The following is a 16,024-nucleotide window of genomic DNA, read 5'->3' on the forward strand; positions in this document are numbered from 1 at the left end:
TTTTAATGGGAGGTATGGACATGGGAGGAGTCTAAACTTTGCAGGGTGTGGAGTGGCAAACTGTGTACACCCAGATCACTGAAAAATGCAACACTGTTATACGGTTAAAAACATGGGGATACCTCCGAGTGTCTCAATATTGAGAAGAGGCCGGAATCAACTAGATACCCTAAAACATCTTTATGACCTCACATAGAATTAAGGTTTTTGAGAGCAAAGAACATGTCTGTGCAATACACTAGTAATCAGTGCAGATGAATGGAATGCTAGATGCTCCAAAATCAGGAAATGTACACTTGATTTAGCTACACTACAATTACCCAATAACAAAAGCTTGTGCCCTATCTGTTTTAGGTAGTAACAGAAAATACCACAGAATCTCCTGTCCAATTTGTCTCTGTTGTAGAAGATCATCCAAAACCACCAAAGGACAACAGTGAAATAAAAGCCATAGAATCCGTGGCTATGAACCCTCTTCTCAAACAAGTACAGCTGGAAAACTCTGGTATTTATATATTTACTTATGTTTTTGTTTGTAGAGTCCACTTAAGGGTGCAGATTACAATGTATATGTGGAATTGTGCCCTGTTTACAATGAATATGCAGAACCAGGCATGCATAAGGCTCTTCGGACCTGATTTAGTTCCTGGCAGACGGTTACTCTATCACAGCTGTGACGGATATCCTGCCCGCTGAAATATATATCCCTTAGGTTATAATGGGATTTATATTTTGGCGGATGGAATATCCGTAACTGTTGTGACGAAGTATCCCATCCGCCATGATCTAAATCAGGTCCTTTGACTTGGAACTTGCTAACTCTCCTGGGAGCCACCATGTTCACACAGTCATTTCTCATATCTAGTTGTTAATGGAATAAGACTTTGAAAGCAGGGTCAGATGTTTGTTCCTGTCAAATTAAAATATATCTGATAGAGACTTCTAGCTGCAGATTCCTTACCTTTCAATTTCCCAGGCTGCCCTATATTTACGCTGCCCTTGTAAATATGGGGCAGCGTCAAAATAAATGGCTGTTATGTAAATGTAGTTGAGCTTATATAGCGCACAGCTACCCGCAGTGGGTTTCTCGGCGCTTGCTTAGGGAACCCTTCCTGGTATTCCCCTGTGAGATAGCAGGGTATCCACAAGGTGAAAGTCAGGCATCCCGCCGCAAGGGGCCGTTGTGGAGATTAAGCAAGCTATTGCCCAGAGTCGCAGAGTGTGAACCCGTGAGTCGAGGAGGTACTGGGGCGAGAATTATCGAGTCCGTGGAATTTTAGCCCAAGACCCGCCGAGGCGGGGAATTGAACCCTGGTCCAGGACCGATCTCAGCTTCCGGGTCTGCTGCCTCTAACCCCTGAGCCACACTTCTCCACAAGTGGAGCGCCCACCGCAACACCCATTGCCCACCCCAAGTGTAGCGTGAAAGGAGGCCTTATTCACAAGGCAACGTTAAGTGGCTTAACGCTGCCTTGTAAATAGGGCAAAGCCCCTATCGCCACTTCAACGTCCTGAAAAGTGATGCTGTGGTGGCGATAGGGGCTTGAATGCCCCTTAACGTGAAAGCAGTGGGAAATGTGTGTTTTGGTGTGAGTTCACACCGCAACACCCATTGATTTTGACGCTGACCCATAATTACAAGGGCAGAGTAAATATGGGGCAGTGCCAAAATTAAGACCATGGAAAACCTGGTTTTAAACAGGTGCAACGAGGAGAAATGAGTCAAGCATCTGAATATATAAAATATACCACTATTGGAGAACGGGGGTACAGGTAAGCAACTAATTTCTTATGCCTAAGTTAAATCCTTAGGATAGTCCGTGTTGCTTACAATGTCACAAATATACAGTAACAGCAACCTGTTAAAATGTACAGCACATCCAACTTATATAGTAGTCATGATATAAAGGTTCCATTTTATTAACATACAGCAATGTACTCAGACCATTCTTCCATTGTGTTATGTTCATGTTCAAGGGAATCACATTGCTGTTGGCGGATCCATTAACATTCAGGCATCTGGAGAATATCACATATGAACACTCCTTTTTATGTTTTTGTTGCCATCTCAATGATAAATAATTTTTTAGGGAACACCATATATATTATACCACACTGGAAGAGTTATAGTTAATCAATGATGGCAGCTAGTGTGTTATTCTCTCGTGCGCAAATGTCTTGGTGGTGAGTGATAATTTGCGGACCATGCATTTCGAGCATTTGTAATGTTCCAATACCAATTGGAGGCCCAAGAATGTTTCTTTACATGTATCTTGTGGCTTAGCTGAATGTACAATTTAATCTTTATATTGCAGCCCGCCTGCAAGCAAATGGAGGGCGATGGAGGTTTCCTGACTGTAATATATGCCAGTGTTTCCTAATGATCTTAATCAGTCTGTTTGTGTGTGGGCAGAAAGTAGTTACACAGACTATTTTCTTCTTGGTTTTCTTAGGCTCTTATTACAGTAAATCTTTGCTGTGTAAAAACCACACTCGCTTCATGGTTGTTTTAACCAGCTTGTGTGGGTATCCCCACTGTGTCAGTTATTTCACCAGGACTTTTGATTCTGAAAAGTAATTTTTTTTCTCAGTGCAATTGCATCTAAGCCTTAGATATTTAAACAAGGTGTTCTTATCTAAAGGATGGTAATTCATCTGCATTGTTGGTTGTGCTTATAAAGTGAAAGTTTTGGATAGTATTGAAGTGTTCTAGGAACTTGGGGGCTCATTAGGATGGCGGACGGACTGAAGTCCGTCCGCCATCCTGATGTAAACTAGGACCGTCCGCCATACATGCGGTGGTCCTGCACCACGAATTAGGATGGGACCGCCACTATGGTGGTCGCATTTTCTTTTTTAACACTTTTTTCCGTGGCGGACTGTCTTTGCATCCGCTGCGGACTGAATTGGATTCCCACTGCCATCCTAATGCAGCGTTAGGCAAATCGAGGTCCGATGGCGGAAGGACCGCCTCCGCATGGCTGGAGGTGGCGGTCCTTCCGCCATCATAATGAGCTCCTCAATGAGGGGTCTTTTATGCCTGTCCAAAACAACAAAGAAATCATATCTGTACCTCTTCGATCCTGTAATATGAGGTAGAAAAATACTGGTATGTGAATATACATATGTTTCCTCCAGGGAGTCTACATAATAATTTGCCATATTAGGTGCAATAATTGTTCCCATAGATGTGTCCTTACACATGTTGTTTGTCCATTTAAAAATGTTTCCCTCCTTCCTCTTGTGTGAACACTGGATACACAGAGAACGTTCTCACTTTGTTCATTCCTTCTCTTTTAAGTGGCAATCTTTTTCTCAAATTATGAGTTTTTAAAACTTTTTTGATATAGTGTGAAGAATAAATGTTGTTCCAAAATGATCTTTGAATTGAGTGAACTAGGTTTTATTTAAATTTCTTTTTCTCAGGTAATTAAGTTGCTGATCATTTATTCAAGTAATGTTTTTCTTAAATCTACCTTTGTACCCAGGGTTTCCTTGGCATAATGGGTTGCTCTTGTGTATTTTGTAGACACCACCCGCATGTGGCGTTTTAAAAAGACAATAGGTTTGATAAGCTGCCCTATGGCACTGCAGGCAAAACTGGAGTACAGCATATCAGACTAACTAGTCTGAATTTAATTAGATCAACCATTGTGTGTGCCTTCAAGTCCTCAAGACCCACATGGATAATATTCAGAAGTGAAATATGAAATTAAAAAAATATATGTGGGACAGTAGAAAGAGAAAGGAGTGGTTAAGGAGTTTAATATTTTATTTACATACACCAACTTAATATAAAATTCATGGTATTACCTGCAGAATGTTATATCTCTTGTTGAAAATGTTTCTGTTTTTATTTTTGTAATGTACTGTGCTTCTGCTTTGCTTCTGCTTTATAAATGATGTTTTAAGTTAAACCTTTGCCAACTGAGCATACTTAGGACATCCCAACTTTGGAATAAACTTCCACTCCAACTCCGTACGATCCAGTCGGAACCGGAGTTTCGTAGATCTCTCAAGACCTCGCCAGGATTAGGTCTTATGCCAATTGCTGTCTGTCTTCTAGCACCGGGACACCCCGTTGGGGTAGCTGTGTGTTGTATAAAATACACAAATAAATAAAAAAAACAATTGGTGGAAGAAATTCAGCTGGAGAATTTTAGTTTGTGCTTAGGTTGTCCACCAGAAATGGGAGGATTTTCAATTTCCTCCAAACTCTAAATGAGGACCTGGCTACTAATTACTTTCCTTGAGAAGCATCCAAAGCTGCCACCTGACCTCTTGTTATGAGAATCCTCTTTTATCAGTCATGGCTTTATGGCCAGAAATACTTTACGTTCTCTGGATTTTAAGCCCATATCTTTAATTGGAAATGCTGACCTACAAGTTCCAAAACTCAAAGTAATGTTGACTGAATTCAAGCATTAGCTGAATGGCATGACCAAGTCCTATGCTAAATACTGTACTAACTGGAACTACATGAACTTTGGTGAGTAGATGAAACCAGATCCACCTAATGTTCGGTTAGTATATAGAAAAACAGATTTTGCTATTACTCAAAGATGTCCATATTTTCATTTGTATTTGAAGTATTAGGTAGGCTAAGACTGGGACCTGTGCATAAAAGTCAGAAGTGCCCACATTCACAAATCTACGTTACCGTCCTATAACACACTATTTTGGTAGTCCTTGGGCAGCGAACTATTGAGATCTTTATTGAGGTTATCCTCCAGTTCAAATTCTGTTTATTGCTTTTTTACATTACAGTGAACTAGGGCAAACTGACATACACAAAAATATTTAAATAAACATGTAGATAATCCATACCATACATTAAACCATCCTATTTGGATTTCATTTATTGTAAATTAAGCCCATGCCTATGTTTAGTTGATGACAGACTTACATTTATTCTGCTTCACTCTAGTCTGAGCAGTGATGATTGAAAGCTGGGTTTACTTACATTTTAAATAGTGTCAGAGACTTATATGTCCTAGGTAACTACCCCCACCCCATCCCTCACAAATGATTTTACTCTCTGAACGCCAAGACCACCAACCTTGTGTGGGCGGGCCGCATGCACAGGGTGGCTTTTCAGACATTGCACAATTTCCCATTTGATTGCGGTCTGGGTCTATTGGACATATACCTTTACTACATCACAGCACACTTGGTACCAATTAATGAATGGTTCACGGATGGGTGGGTCGACCCCCGCATACCACCTGGAGACCTATCCGCTGAGCTTGGATGGTCTGCTTGATCTCCTGTATGGAGTGCGTATGCCCACCACACTGCCCTCTTGTACACGGGTGTCTCTTACCTGCTGGAGGGCGGCCCTTCAGCTCATTGGCTGGGACCATCGACTCACGAACTTACTCCTTTGTGGCGAGGTTATGGCTATGTCAGCTCTCAACTCTGGAAGGTTTTACCCCCTGGGACCGGATTCCGATCTCCTACCTGGGAGATGTCTTTGGAGGGGGCCACCTCGAGACATTTCAGGATTTGAGGTCTTGGTACTCTCTTTCCAAATCAAAGTTTTTTCAGTATCACACACTACACCACTCCTTACGGCCCATGCTCTCCCAGACACGCCACTGCCTGATTACAGTCCGAACGAGACGAAGATTTTCTTTGGGCGTCTGGAATGGGGAGCGATCTCAAAGATTTATCATTCACTGGTCATCCATGCCCCTGATGGCCTTGAACGTTCTAAGCATCAATGGGAGGCGTCGGTGGGAGACCTGGATGAAGATTATTGGAGGGAGGCTTGCATGGCACCCATGAGTTGGCATGAGTTGACGATTTCAGTTCAACTGCATATGGTCTAATACAACTATCTACACACCACATACCTCGACCCCCGGCATTTGCAATGCTTCTCCCCCGACGCCCTTGCCACTTGCCACTGCAGCGGGTTTTTTCCTTATGACATGGGACTGTCCAGCGCTGAGGCCCTACTGTGAGGGAATAGGTTGGGGCTTTCTTCTGTCCTGGGCCACACAGTGGAGCTCACCCCTTGTAATGTACTGTTGGGGCTGGTGGTGGACTTTGGGGGCACACGGGCGGAGCAGGCCTTTTTGGGGGTGGCTTGTTTGGTTGCCAAGAGGGACATAGCCTGTGACTGTAAGCAGTGAGCTCTACCAACTATCAGGTGCTGGCGTAAGGGGGTGGACTTGTGTGTGCATCAGAAAAAAGCCTGTTTTTGTGTCTTGTGGCTGTCCTCAGAAGCACGACTGAATAAGAGGGAAATGCTGTAGCTATTATGGTCTTTCATTGTAATTCGATGCAGTTTGGCTATACTGGTGTCGGTTCCTGCAATGTCATTGCCTGTACGCGCATTATATGTCTTGCCACAAAACTTTCAATAAAATTGGTTATAAAAAAATATGGTGCCAAAGGTCATTGCTTTCTATGCAATTCAATTTTTTATCTGCAGAGCCCATGGAGGCACTTAGACCATACTACAATATCGCTGTACATTTGGAATCGAAGGCACTTAGGGGCTCATTGTGTTGCAGCAGGACCACCACCGCCGAGCTGGCTGTGGCGGTCCTTCCATTATCACACAGGAAGTTCCCACCGCCAAAGTAGGATGGCGGTGGGAATCCCAATGTGTCCGCGCCGGATGGAAAGTCCGTCCACCATGGTTCCGCAAGGCGGTCCTTTTCCACCAACTTTGCGGAACCAGGATACAGGGCAGAATTGCGGCGGTGCCTTGCAGGCACCGTCGTAGGCATTACAGAATCCCTTTCCGCCTGTCTTTTTGCAGCAGTCATCCCGTCGCAAAAACACAGGCGGAGGCTGGATTCGAGGGCCCGTTGCGGGCCCTCTCCATGTGAGGGGGTGCACAGTGGGTGTACCCAGGGTACCCCCCTGCATTTCCATGCAACAAGTTGCAGGCACCACATGGTGCCTGCCACGTGGTGCAGGGAAACGCTGAGCAAGCACTTTTGACATTGCATATGGTGCTGCAGCCAGCAGCACTGTCCGCAATGTCAAAAGCCCAGGATGCCGGGCGCATCCTAATATGTGTGGTGGGACCGCCGCACGTCTGGCCAGTGGTCCCAGCAACTCAACGATGGCGGGCGGACTGATGTCCGCCCGCCATCGTAATGAGCCTGTTAGTTAGGGAGATGCCACCATGTTGGTTATTGAAAAATATAAAACCAAAGACTGCCATCTGCCAAGGAAACAGAATCTAATGGCATACCCCAATTTAATGTCAATGTACATATTACAATTAAGTTGCACCTCCTATGTAGGAGATGTCCCCCTGTGCACAGCTCTGTGCCCCACGTAGTGGGTTAACCATTATAACAACAAGGTGTTTGGACCGATAGCATCGGTTTTGAAATGACTTTTATTCACATCAATTAATTTGGTTGAAAGCTTTTCAAAGGTTCCGTAAAGTGAGTATATCCATTCAAGTTTAAACACAAAGGTACGTCATTCCCGATGCATTTTGGGCAGCGTCGTGCCTTTCGGCAGGGGACAAATCTGTAAGTTTAACCAAAACAAAGTCTTATGCACGTGACATACCCCGTATGCCTATCCTTAAACAATTCTCAAAACCCACCTTATAACCCCATGCATAAGGTGTATGAACAGTACAAAATGCGGGTCTGCTACAGTGCATAGTGAACATCATCTGAAGGTGGCTGTATCAGCGAGTGCAACAAAATGAGATGCAACATAGACTCATGGTTAAAAGACTAAGTGACGCGTGAAACATGTTCACAATATGTTAAAATGAGCAGATGCAAAACGAGTGAGAAAACAATGTGCATGTGAGAGATGAATACAGCAGTATCAATAGGCTGGCACAAATCTTACTTCACAAGGTGAATAACCTTAGAGCCTGAGTGGACTAAAGATATAAAGGCAGTTCGTGCATGCTTCGTGAAAGTAAGTGAAAATACCATGCGCATAAACAGTGACTCTTACGGGATCGTAACCTTGCGAACCGGGTGTCCCAAGTATGTCTGAAAACGGTAAAGGCAAATATTAATGATCCTCTGAGAAGAGGGCCCAGAATTACTAATGTGCTCAAAAGGGTATCCGCAAAAGCGGTACTTGCGAATGAGATGAAAGATGGGTCGAAAGGTAAACTGCGGTAACCAGCCCAACGAGTGAGCGTGGTGGCGGGTGTGAGAACGCCGTGTTACAGGATGTATACATCGATAATCGGTGAACGTGATAGTGCGTAAATTGGTCATGTGAAATACTAGCTAGTGTGAGTGCCGTCTTGGAAGGGAGTAAAGAGGTGGCTAATACTGGTGATCAAAGGCCGATATCACGCAAGCGGTTAGTATAATTCAATACAAAAGAAGTAATACCTTGAAGCACCACAATAAACGTGATATTCATGGAGAACAAAACATAGCCACGGTATAAGTCCAATCTGAATGATGTTCCAAACGCATGTGTTCAATGGTAATAATGCAAGTATAAAGCAACAATTAATGAAACAACATAAACATGACTGGTGTGATAAGTACCAAACTGACTGTGTATATAGTAACTTAATGACAAAAAATGTCGAACATAAAAAACTGCAAGAAAAACTTGAAAGATCCAAAATAGACAAAGGTCAAGAAGCGGATAAGTCAATAACTGGTAGCTCATAAATAACACAAGAATTCCATGCTGTCGTTCAATCTGTTAGGCTGCATGGTGTTCAGAAAACGAATCCAATGATTCTCTCTCTGTAATAGTCTATTGTTGTTGTCAATGCCTTCTTTCATCTCCACCACTTCCAAAATCAAGAATTTTAATTGTGAAATGTTGTGTTTATTGTCCACAAAATGCGTCGCTATTGTTGATTTCAGATTTTTTTGTCCTGATGTAGCTTTTGTGTTCTAAAATACGTATTCTGATTTTTCTTGTGGTCTTTCCCACGTAACACAAGCCGCAAAGGCGTTTCACCAGGTAAATCATATTTAAAGTGTTCCATGTGGCTTTAATCTTAAGTTTTATGATGGTGCCTTTCATGGGGTAAGTCATTGTAGAACCAGGTATGATGTTGTGGCAGTTACTACAGTTCTGACATAGTTGTAACCCTTTATATTTTGTGGTTGCGATCTTTTCAATTGGTTTAGTCACTAGTTCTTTCAGATTCTGTCCTCTAGAGTATGCAAAGATCGGTGTATTGGTAAAGATCCCATTGAAGTTGGGTTCCAACTTTAAAAGTGGCCAATGTTTCATAATGATGTTTCTGTAACGTTGGCTCATGGTGGAGTACTTTGAAACCCACCACCATGCGGTTTTGAACTCGTTTGGGTTTAACCGTTAGTAGGTCGTTTCTATCCCGGTTGGCACATCCCGTTCTGGCTTGATGTAAAATTTTGGCTGGGTATCCACGAGATTTGAATCTGGTGAGCACGTTTTCTGTTTGTGCAGTTAGTTGAATCGGGTCTGATACAATCCGTTTTACTCATTACAATTGTGAACAAGTTAAATTGTATTTCAAATTATTTATGTGAAAGCTGTTAAAGTGTAAAATGCTGTTTCTCTTATTGGTCTTGCGGAAAATGTTGGTAGTGAACTTGTTGTGTATCCTCTTGATTTGAAAATCGAGAAAATTTATGTATATATTACACCATAATAGCTGTATACTTTCACTTGTTTTAGTCTGGCCCCATTGCTGTTTGTTGTTTTTTCAGCAAAAGTAAATTTTGTTAAGCAACTCAAGTAAAGGTCCCTGCTCGACAACGGGGAAACAGCTGCCCTCATCCTCCTGGACCTCTCAGCAGCCTTCGACACCGTATGCCACCGCACCCTGATACAGCGCCTCAGCAACACCGGAATCCAAGGAACGGCCTTGGAGTGGATCATCTCGTTCCTCACCGGAGAACCCAGAGAGTCCGCCTCCCCCCGTTCCGATCCACGGCCACCGAAGTCATCTGCGGCGTTCCGCAAGGTTCCTCGCTCAGCCCCACCCTCTTCAACGTCTACATGAGCCCACTCGCAGCTATAGCACGCCAACGCGAACTAAACATCATTTCCTAGGCTGACGACACTCAGCTGATCGTCTCCCTCACCAACGACCCCACCACCGCCAGAGGCAGCCTCCAGGAAGGAATGAAAGACGTCACGGAATGGATGAAGCTCAGCCGTCTGAAACTGAACTCAGAAAAGACGGAAGTCCTCATCCTGGGACCATCCCCCTCTGCCTGGGACGAATCCTGGTGGCCCCCTGCCCTGGGCACCGCCCCCAAGCCAATGGACCGTGCACGCAACCTGGGCTTCATCCTGGACTCCTCCCTCACGATGACCAAGCAAGTCAACGCCGTCTCATCATCCTGTTTCAACACCCTGCGCATGCTCCGAAAGATCTTCCGGTGGATCCCCACCGAAACCAGACGGTCACCCAGGCCCTCGTCACCAGCCGACTGGACTACGGGAACACCCTCTACGCTGGTACTACAGCCAAACTCCAGAAAAGACTCCAATAGATACAGAACGCTTCTGCACGACTCATCCTGGACATCCCCCGTCACGGCCACATCTCTGCCCATCTGAGAGACCTGCACTGGCTCCCCGTCAGCAAGAGGATCACGTTCAGACTCCTCACCCACGCACACAAGGCTCTCCACGACATGGGCCCCAAATACCTCAACAGCCGCCTCACATTCTACACACCCACCCGCCAGCTCCGTTCCGCCAGCCTCGCCCTCGCCACCATCCCACGAATTTGCAGAACCAACGCCGGAGGAAGATCCTTCTCCTACCTGGCGGCAAAGACATAGAACTCCCTCCCCACCCACCTACGGCGGACCCAGGCCCATCTCTCCTTCAGGAAACAACTCAAGACCTGGCTGTTCGAGCAGTAGCAACTCCACCTCCCCCCAGCGCCTTGAGACCCTAGCGGGTGAGTAGCGCCCTATACAAATTCGCTGATTGATTTGAGAGAGCACAAATCTGGAAAATGTAGAAGTGCACCATATTTACAAGCACGTAGTATTAGTTTAGTGTGGAATATACCAGAGTGTCAACTTATAGAGAGAAAATATATACATGAGTGTTTAATTAGAATAAGGGATGCATATATCAGTGTGAAAAACTAATGTAGAGGTTTGTAGAAATGTTAAAATGATGTTGGAGTCCCACGTTATGTGGCTAGGTGAAAAAGAAATGTAACTCTGCAAACCATGGAAATGTGTAGGCCACATGGCATTTCACATGAAACGAAAGATGCTGCTACACTTTTAAGTAACTTGGATTCTAATGTCATTTTTACTGCAAAGTATTATTAACCATAGAATTGAAATATGTTTTAAATAGATGTGTTACATTTTAGTACTGTGTGTTAGTTAGAATACTGTTTAAACTAAGAAATTAAATGTGCATATTGCAGAGGCCTGTTTCATGTAATTCTAGTAGGCCTGAATAGATAAAGTCGCTTCTTTGATCTGCATGTGCTCGTTAAGGAGAGGTCGCACAGAGCACGAACGAAAGGTCTGTTCAAGATGTTTTACGACTTCTAGATATGGTGGAGGCCGGAATTTGGGGCCTACCGAGAAAGTGTCTGTTTGCAGGTGCGAGGGGGACTTAATCAGAAATAATGAATAGACTTTTGTTCAGAGGCGCCAGGCACAGGCCTGTAGGAGTCTTCAGGAATTTTAGGGGGTACCGCCTGGTCGGAGAGAAGCCTGGGAAGCAAGGTCAACTTTAATGAAGAGTCCCGAGGAGCACCAGCATGGAATTTGCCGCTCGAAACTACACCACGTGAGAGGCGTCTCCAGGGGCGTTCCTATTGGAAATGTGATTTTGTATTAGGGACAGCACCCCGGGGTGGAGTTAGAGCAGATGATCTGAGGAACCTAAGAGAGCGGATGGGTAGGCAGATAGAGAACTGAAAGACTTCGACTTTGAGACAAAAGACTAAGGGAAGTGTGTGGTCTTCTTTGGAAGTCACCACGGCTGACACCTTTTTAGGTAAAGATCTTGTTAAGTAGGGATGTCACTTAGTCTAGTGTAGGGACAGCCTAACTTGTATTTTTTTTTCCTTTTCTGTAAATGACTCTCAAGTTGCAACTCATAGCGATTCTTGCAACTCTCATGGTATTTGAGATATTTCTGATAATTTCCTTTTGCCGATTAAGAGCATTTAGAGAATTTCTTTTTATATTGATTCCTGTATATCTTTTGAATCTTATTCTGAGATGTTTGTATCTCCAGATACTTTTGGCTTTATAATAAACATTTAAACTTTTTACAGTGGTAAGTGGTTCTTTAGAGTGGTGTAAGTTCTTTCTTGATTAACCTAGTAGTGGATTGCCTTTTACTCAATGACAGGTACCAACGATTCAGTCGACCTGAGCTGGGATCTGGTAAGATAATAATAGACCAGAAATCCCGCGTTAACAGTTGGTAGCAGAGGATGGTTACCTTCTTGAGGAAGGTGATCTAGACTAGGTTAGTTTACCCCAAGGTCCCTAGAGTTCGAGAGGTGGTCTGCCGAAGACGGCGCTGACGGAGAGAGAAAAGCAGCAGTATCGGACGAGAGTGAGTATAACAAGGGTCATGCGTGGACAGATTGTGGTGTTTTGTGTTGTATCTGTATAGTAATGTCTTGCGGAGTTGAATGCCTGTAGCGTGATTGTGAGAAGGTTGTGAGCGCGCGCAACCTGGTAAAATCTTAAGTTCGGGGTAGAGCTTAAGTGGTTCGGGTGTATCGAACATCCAGAGTAATTGTCGACCAGAGTAAGGAGGTCATGAGGTACCATTGACCGCCGCAGGACCGAGATAGGGGGAGTGTAAGAGTGAGTGTGTGAGTAACGGACGCTGGTCGAAAGTTACTGTGTGTAAGTAACCTATCAGAGAAGGCGATTGTCTGGACGTAAACGGAAAGATATTTCGTCAGTTAAGGTGACAATTACAGATAGACTGTGGGCGTACAGTCAAAGAAAAGTGATCGCTTGGACGGAAGTAATCATTTTTCGGAGTATGAATGGGACGAAGGCATGACCGCGGAGACGAGCTGAGAAAGGAGGGGAACCGCTGCGAAGGGGGACGAGTGACGTCGGCAAGAGCCGCGCTGAGATAGGGCGGTTAGTGAGGAGCCGCGACGTGATAGGACGGTTGGTGTGACGTCGGCAGGAGCCGCGCTGAGATTGGGCGGCTGGTGTGACGTCAATTAGAAGTCGCGTTCTGATAGGCCAGTTAGCGAGAACCGTGCTGGGATTGGTGGATTGGCATCAGGAAGTAAACAGACGCGGAGGAAAATAGAAATATTGTAGGTTTTGAACATGAAGTGTTTTAAATGTTTGAGAGAGATTTTTAAGAGAAAAAGGAGGAACTCTTATTACGGGGAAGAGGCACCGCCAGAGGGTACACCAGCTTACTATATGGCAGCGAATGTTGGCTTGCATACGATACTATGGATTAGTGAATGGAATAAGATTTCGGAAGGGAATGAAGAACTGACGTTTCCTAAGTATGGAACGTTCAAGTTAGAGGCGTTACATCGGCTGAAATCAATTATGTCCTCATTGAATCCTCCGCCTAGACCAACCCAGTTTGAGGCCCTTAATGCGTGGCTTAGGGCGGCACACGACAGAAATCTGAACAGGCGCCAAGAAAGGTTGAAGCGATCAGTAAGGGCAGTGCGAGATGCCCAATGGGATGCGGACGCCAAGAGATGGAGGGTACAGGCTATTGAGGTGGATAAGTTATACCCAGTGAGAGAGGTGACAGGAGAACAGAGGCTCATGGAGGAGGATGAGGAGAGCGAGTCGGAGGACAACTTGATAAATAGGTTGTTGATAGATAGACCGCCTCCGAACGTTGGGAGAATGGAGGATAGGGGACTCGCAAGGGATGATGGGGCTGCCATAGAGGGATATGTACCACTCCCTATATCGGAGTGGACACCGGCCAAAGGTGAGGAGACACCTCAGCCTAGTACAGTACCGAGAGTAGTCGTAAGGTTTGTGGTGCAGAAGGTACCGGAAACAGAGAGGGTTGAGTCCTATGGGTTGCCAGACGCTCTACAAGTACCCGTTACCATAGGTCCTATAGTATCGATTTACAACCACGAGAGAGACAGAGAGGAAGAACAGATGAGGTTAGATAGAGAGAGAGCTGAAATGGAAAGGAGAAATAACACGACAAATGCCTGGAGGCAATTGCCAGGACCAGTGACGTGGAGCACCCCATTTGATCCAGCAGTGGGTCCCGCAGCAGAACAAGGGGGCCAGAGAGGACCGATGGACCTGAGGGGACCACGGCCGAAATCCTTTAAGGAGCTGAGGGCCGATTTGAGAGAATGGGATGGGTCCACAGAAGCACCAACCAGCAGGCCAAGAACAGAAGCAGAATGGGGAAGCTGAGGCAACGGAACGTTGTCTCACTGCGGGGCTAGTGCAAGTAGTCAGGAGTGGGATGGTAACAGGCCGGAGAGTAGAGGAGTTATACGTCATACTGACGGTGGGAATGAGCAGGAGAGACGTGAGAGAAGTACAAGATGTGGGGAGACGTCTCGTCTCATTCAAAGCGAGGGAGACCAACGGACCCAAGAATACAGAGAGAGGTTTAGATGTACTCACCATGCACCTAATGAGAATGTACAGCACTGGAGTCGTGGGAGCATGGGGAACAGTGAAGGATCTTGCCATGGGTAGAGAGATCAGGGACCACCGGCAAATGACGAGGAAAGGGGGAATAACGGAATGTCTTACCATGCATCTAGGGAAATCATGCAGGATGGGACTGGTGGGATTATGAGAAATGGGAAAGTGTTTCACCATACACCCAGAGAGGATGGAACTGCATGGGACCTGGAGATATGGGAACAAGGGAGGACTCCCCACAACTCGCCTGAGCCTAGACGTAGGACTCGGAGCTGGGATGGGAGAGATGTGAATGGACCCCCTAGAACTAGCATACTGAGAGCTGCAGTAAAGGCCAAAAGACTCGATGTCACTAGCTTAAAATCTGACCTGGATGAGATAATAGATGGGACGTTGCCCTTAGAAAGGATTGACCTGTATGAACAAGATGAGTTACTGTTTATAGCAAAAGATATTACCCGAAAGGCAAGAGCAATTCATGAGAAACTGTCTGGACTGGCAGACAAGTATATGGTAGACTTGTCCAGAACGAGGACATTACAGAGTAACCATAGGTTGCAGTATTCAGACCAAGACTTAGATGAGAAGAGAACTACAGGATTAAAAACACACATAAGGGAGCTGATAACAGGAATAAGAGCATGGAGAGATCTGGACAAGTGGGAAGAGAGGTGGTCCAAAAGGGGAACTGTCAGGAGGAGCACGAGTGTGATGTCTCCGGAAGGAAGGGTAATGCAGATGGAGGCATTTCCTTTGAGGGAAATATCGAATGGGAACTATGTACATGTGCCCTGGAGTAGAGGAGATTTGGCTGCATTTACCAACTCATTTCCGAAGTTAAGGGACAATCCTGTTGAGTGGTATAAGCAGGTAGAAAGGTTTGTGAAAATATCGAAGGTATTGTGGATTGATTTAAACACCTTGTTTGACATTGTGGTGCCAGTAGATTTGTGGACAGCATGCAAGACTAGTGTCGAGTGGCCAACGGTAGAACCCGAAAGGGATGCTGCCACAAATGGACCGTCTGAAACTGTAATGTTGAAATATGAAAGAGTAATAACTTGGCTGAAGGAAAAGGTCCCACCACAAGACATAGATTGGGTAAAAATAGACCGAACAAGACAGGAACCCAAGGAGACAGTTCATGAGTTTTATGAGAGATTGCTGAAAACATTCAAACAATACAGTGGACTCGATGTAATGGACCCCAAGGATATAGGACAGTTTGTGTCAAAGTTTGTTTTGGGTTTGAGACCTGATATTTGTTTGATGATTCAGCAACATTTGATTTGTTGGCAAAACAGACCATTAGATGAGATTTTGAGGTATGCCAGGTACTGCAGTGACGAAATAGATTCCAAAGCAAGAAGCTAAAAGAGAAGCTGATGGTAGTGCAGATGCAGTCAGCTGGAAAGGGTGGACAGCGCCAACAGGGAACAGGGACAATG

The 16,024-nt window shown here is 45.0% G+C and overlaps 1 protein-coding gene across 2 annotated transcripts in view; it reads left to right on the forward strand.

Annotated features, from left to right (window-relative positions):
• The window catches only part of LRRC43 (leucine rich repeat containing 43), a 265,731-nt gene that overhangs the window by 118,966 nt on the left and 130,741 nt on the right, over nt 1-16,024 (forward strand). For both annotated transcript variants that reach the window (XM_078667557.1, XM_078667556.1), the window contains exon 7: nt 355-505. In XM_078667557.1, the coding sequence (XP_078523683.1) occupies nt 355-505 (151 nt within the window). The remainder of the gene's footprint in view (nt 1-354; nt 506-16,024) is intronic.

Source organism: Lissotriton helveticus, chromosome 11 (genome assembly GCF_964261635.1).
Source record: "Lissotriton helveticus chromosome 11, aLisHel1.1, whole genome shotgun sequence".
NCBI lineage: Eukaryota > Metazoa > Chordata > Amphibia > Caudata > Salamandridae > Lissotriton > Lissotriton helveticus.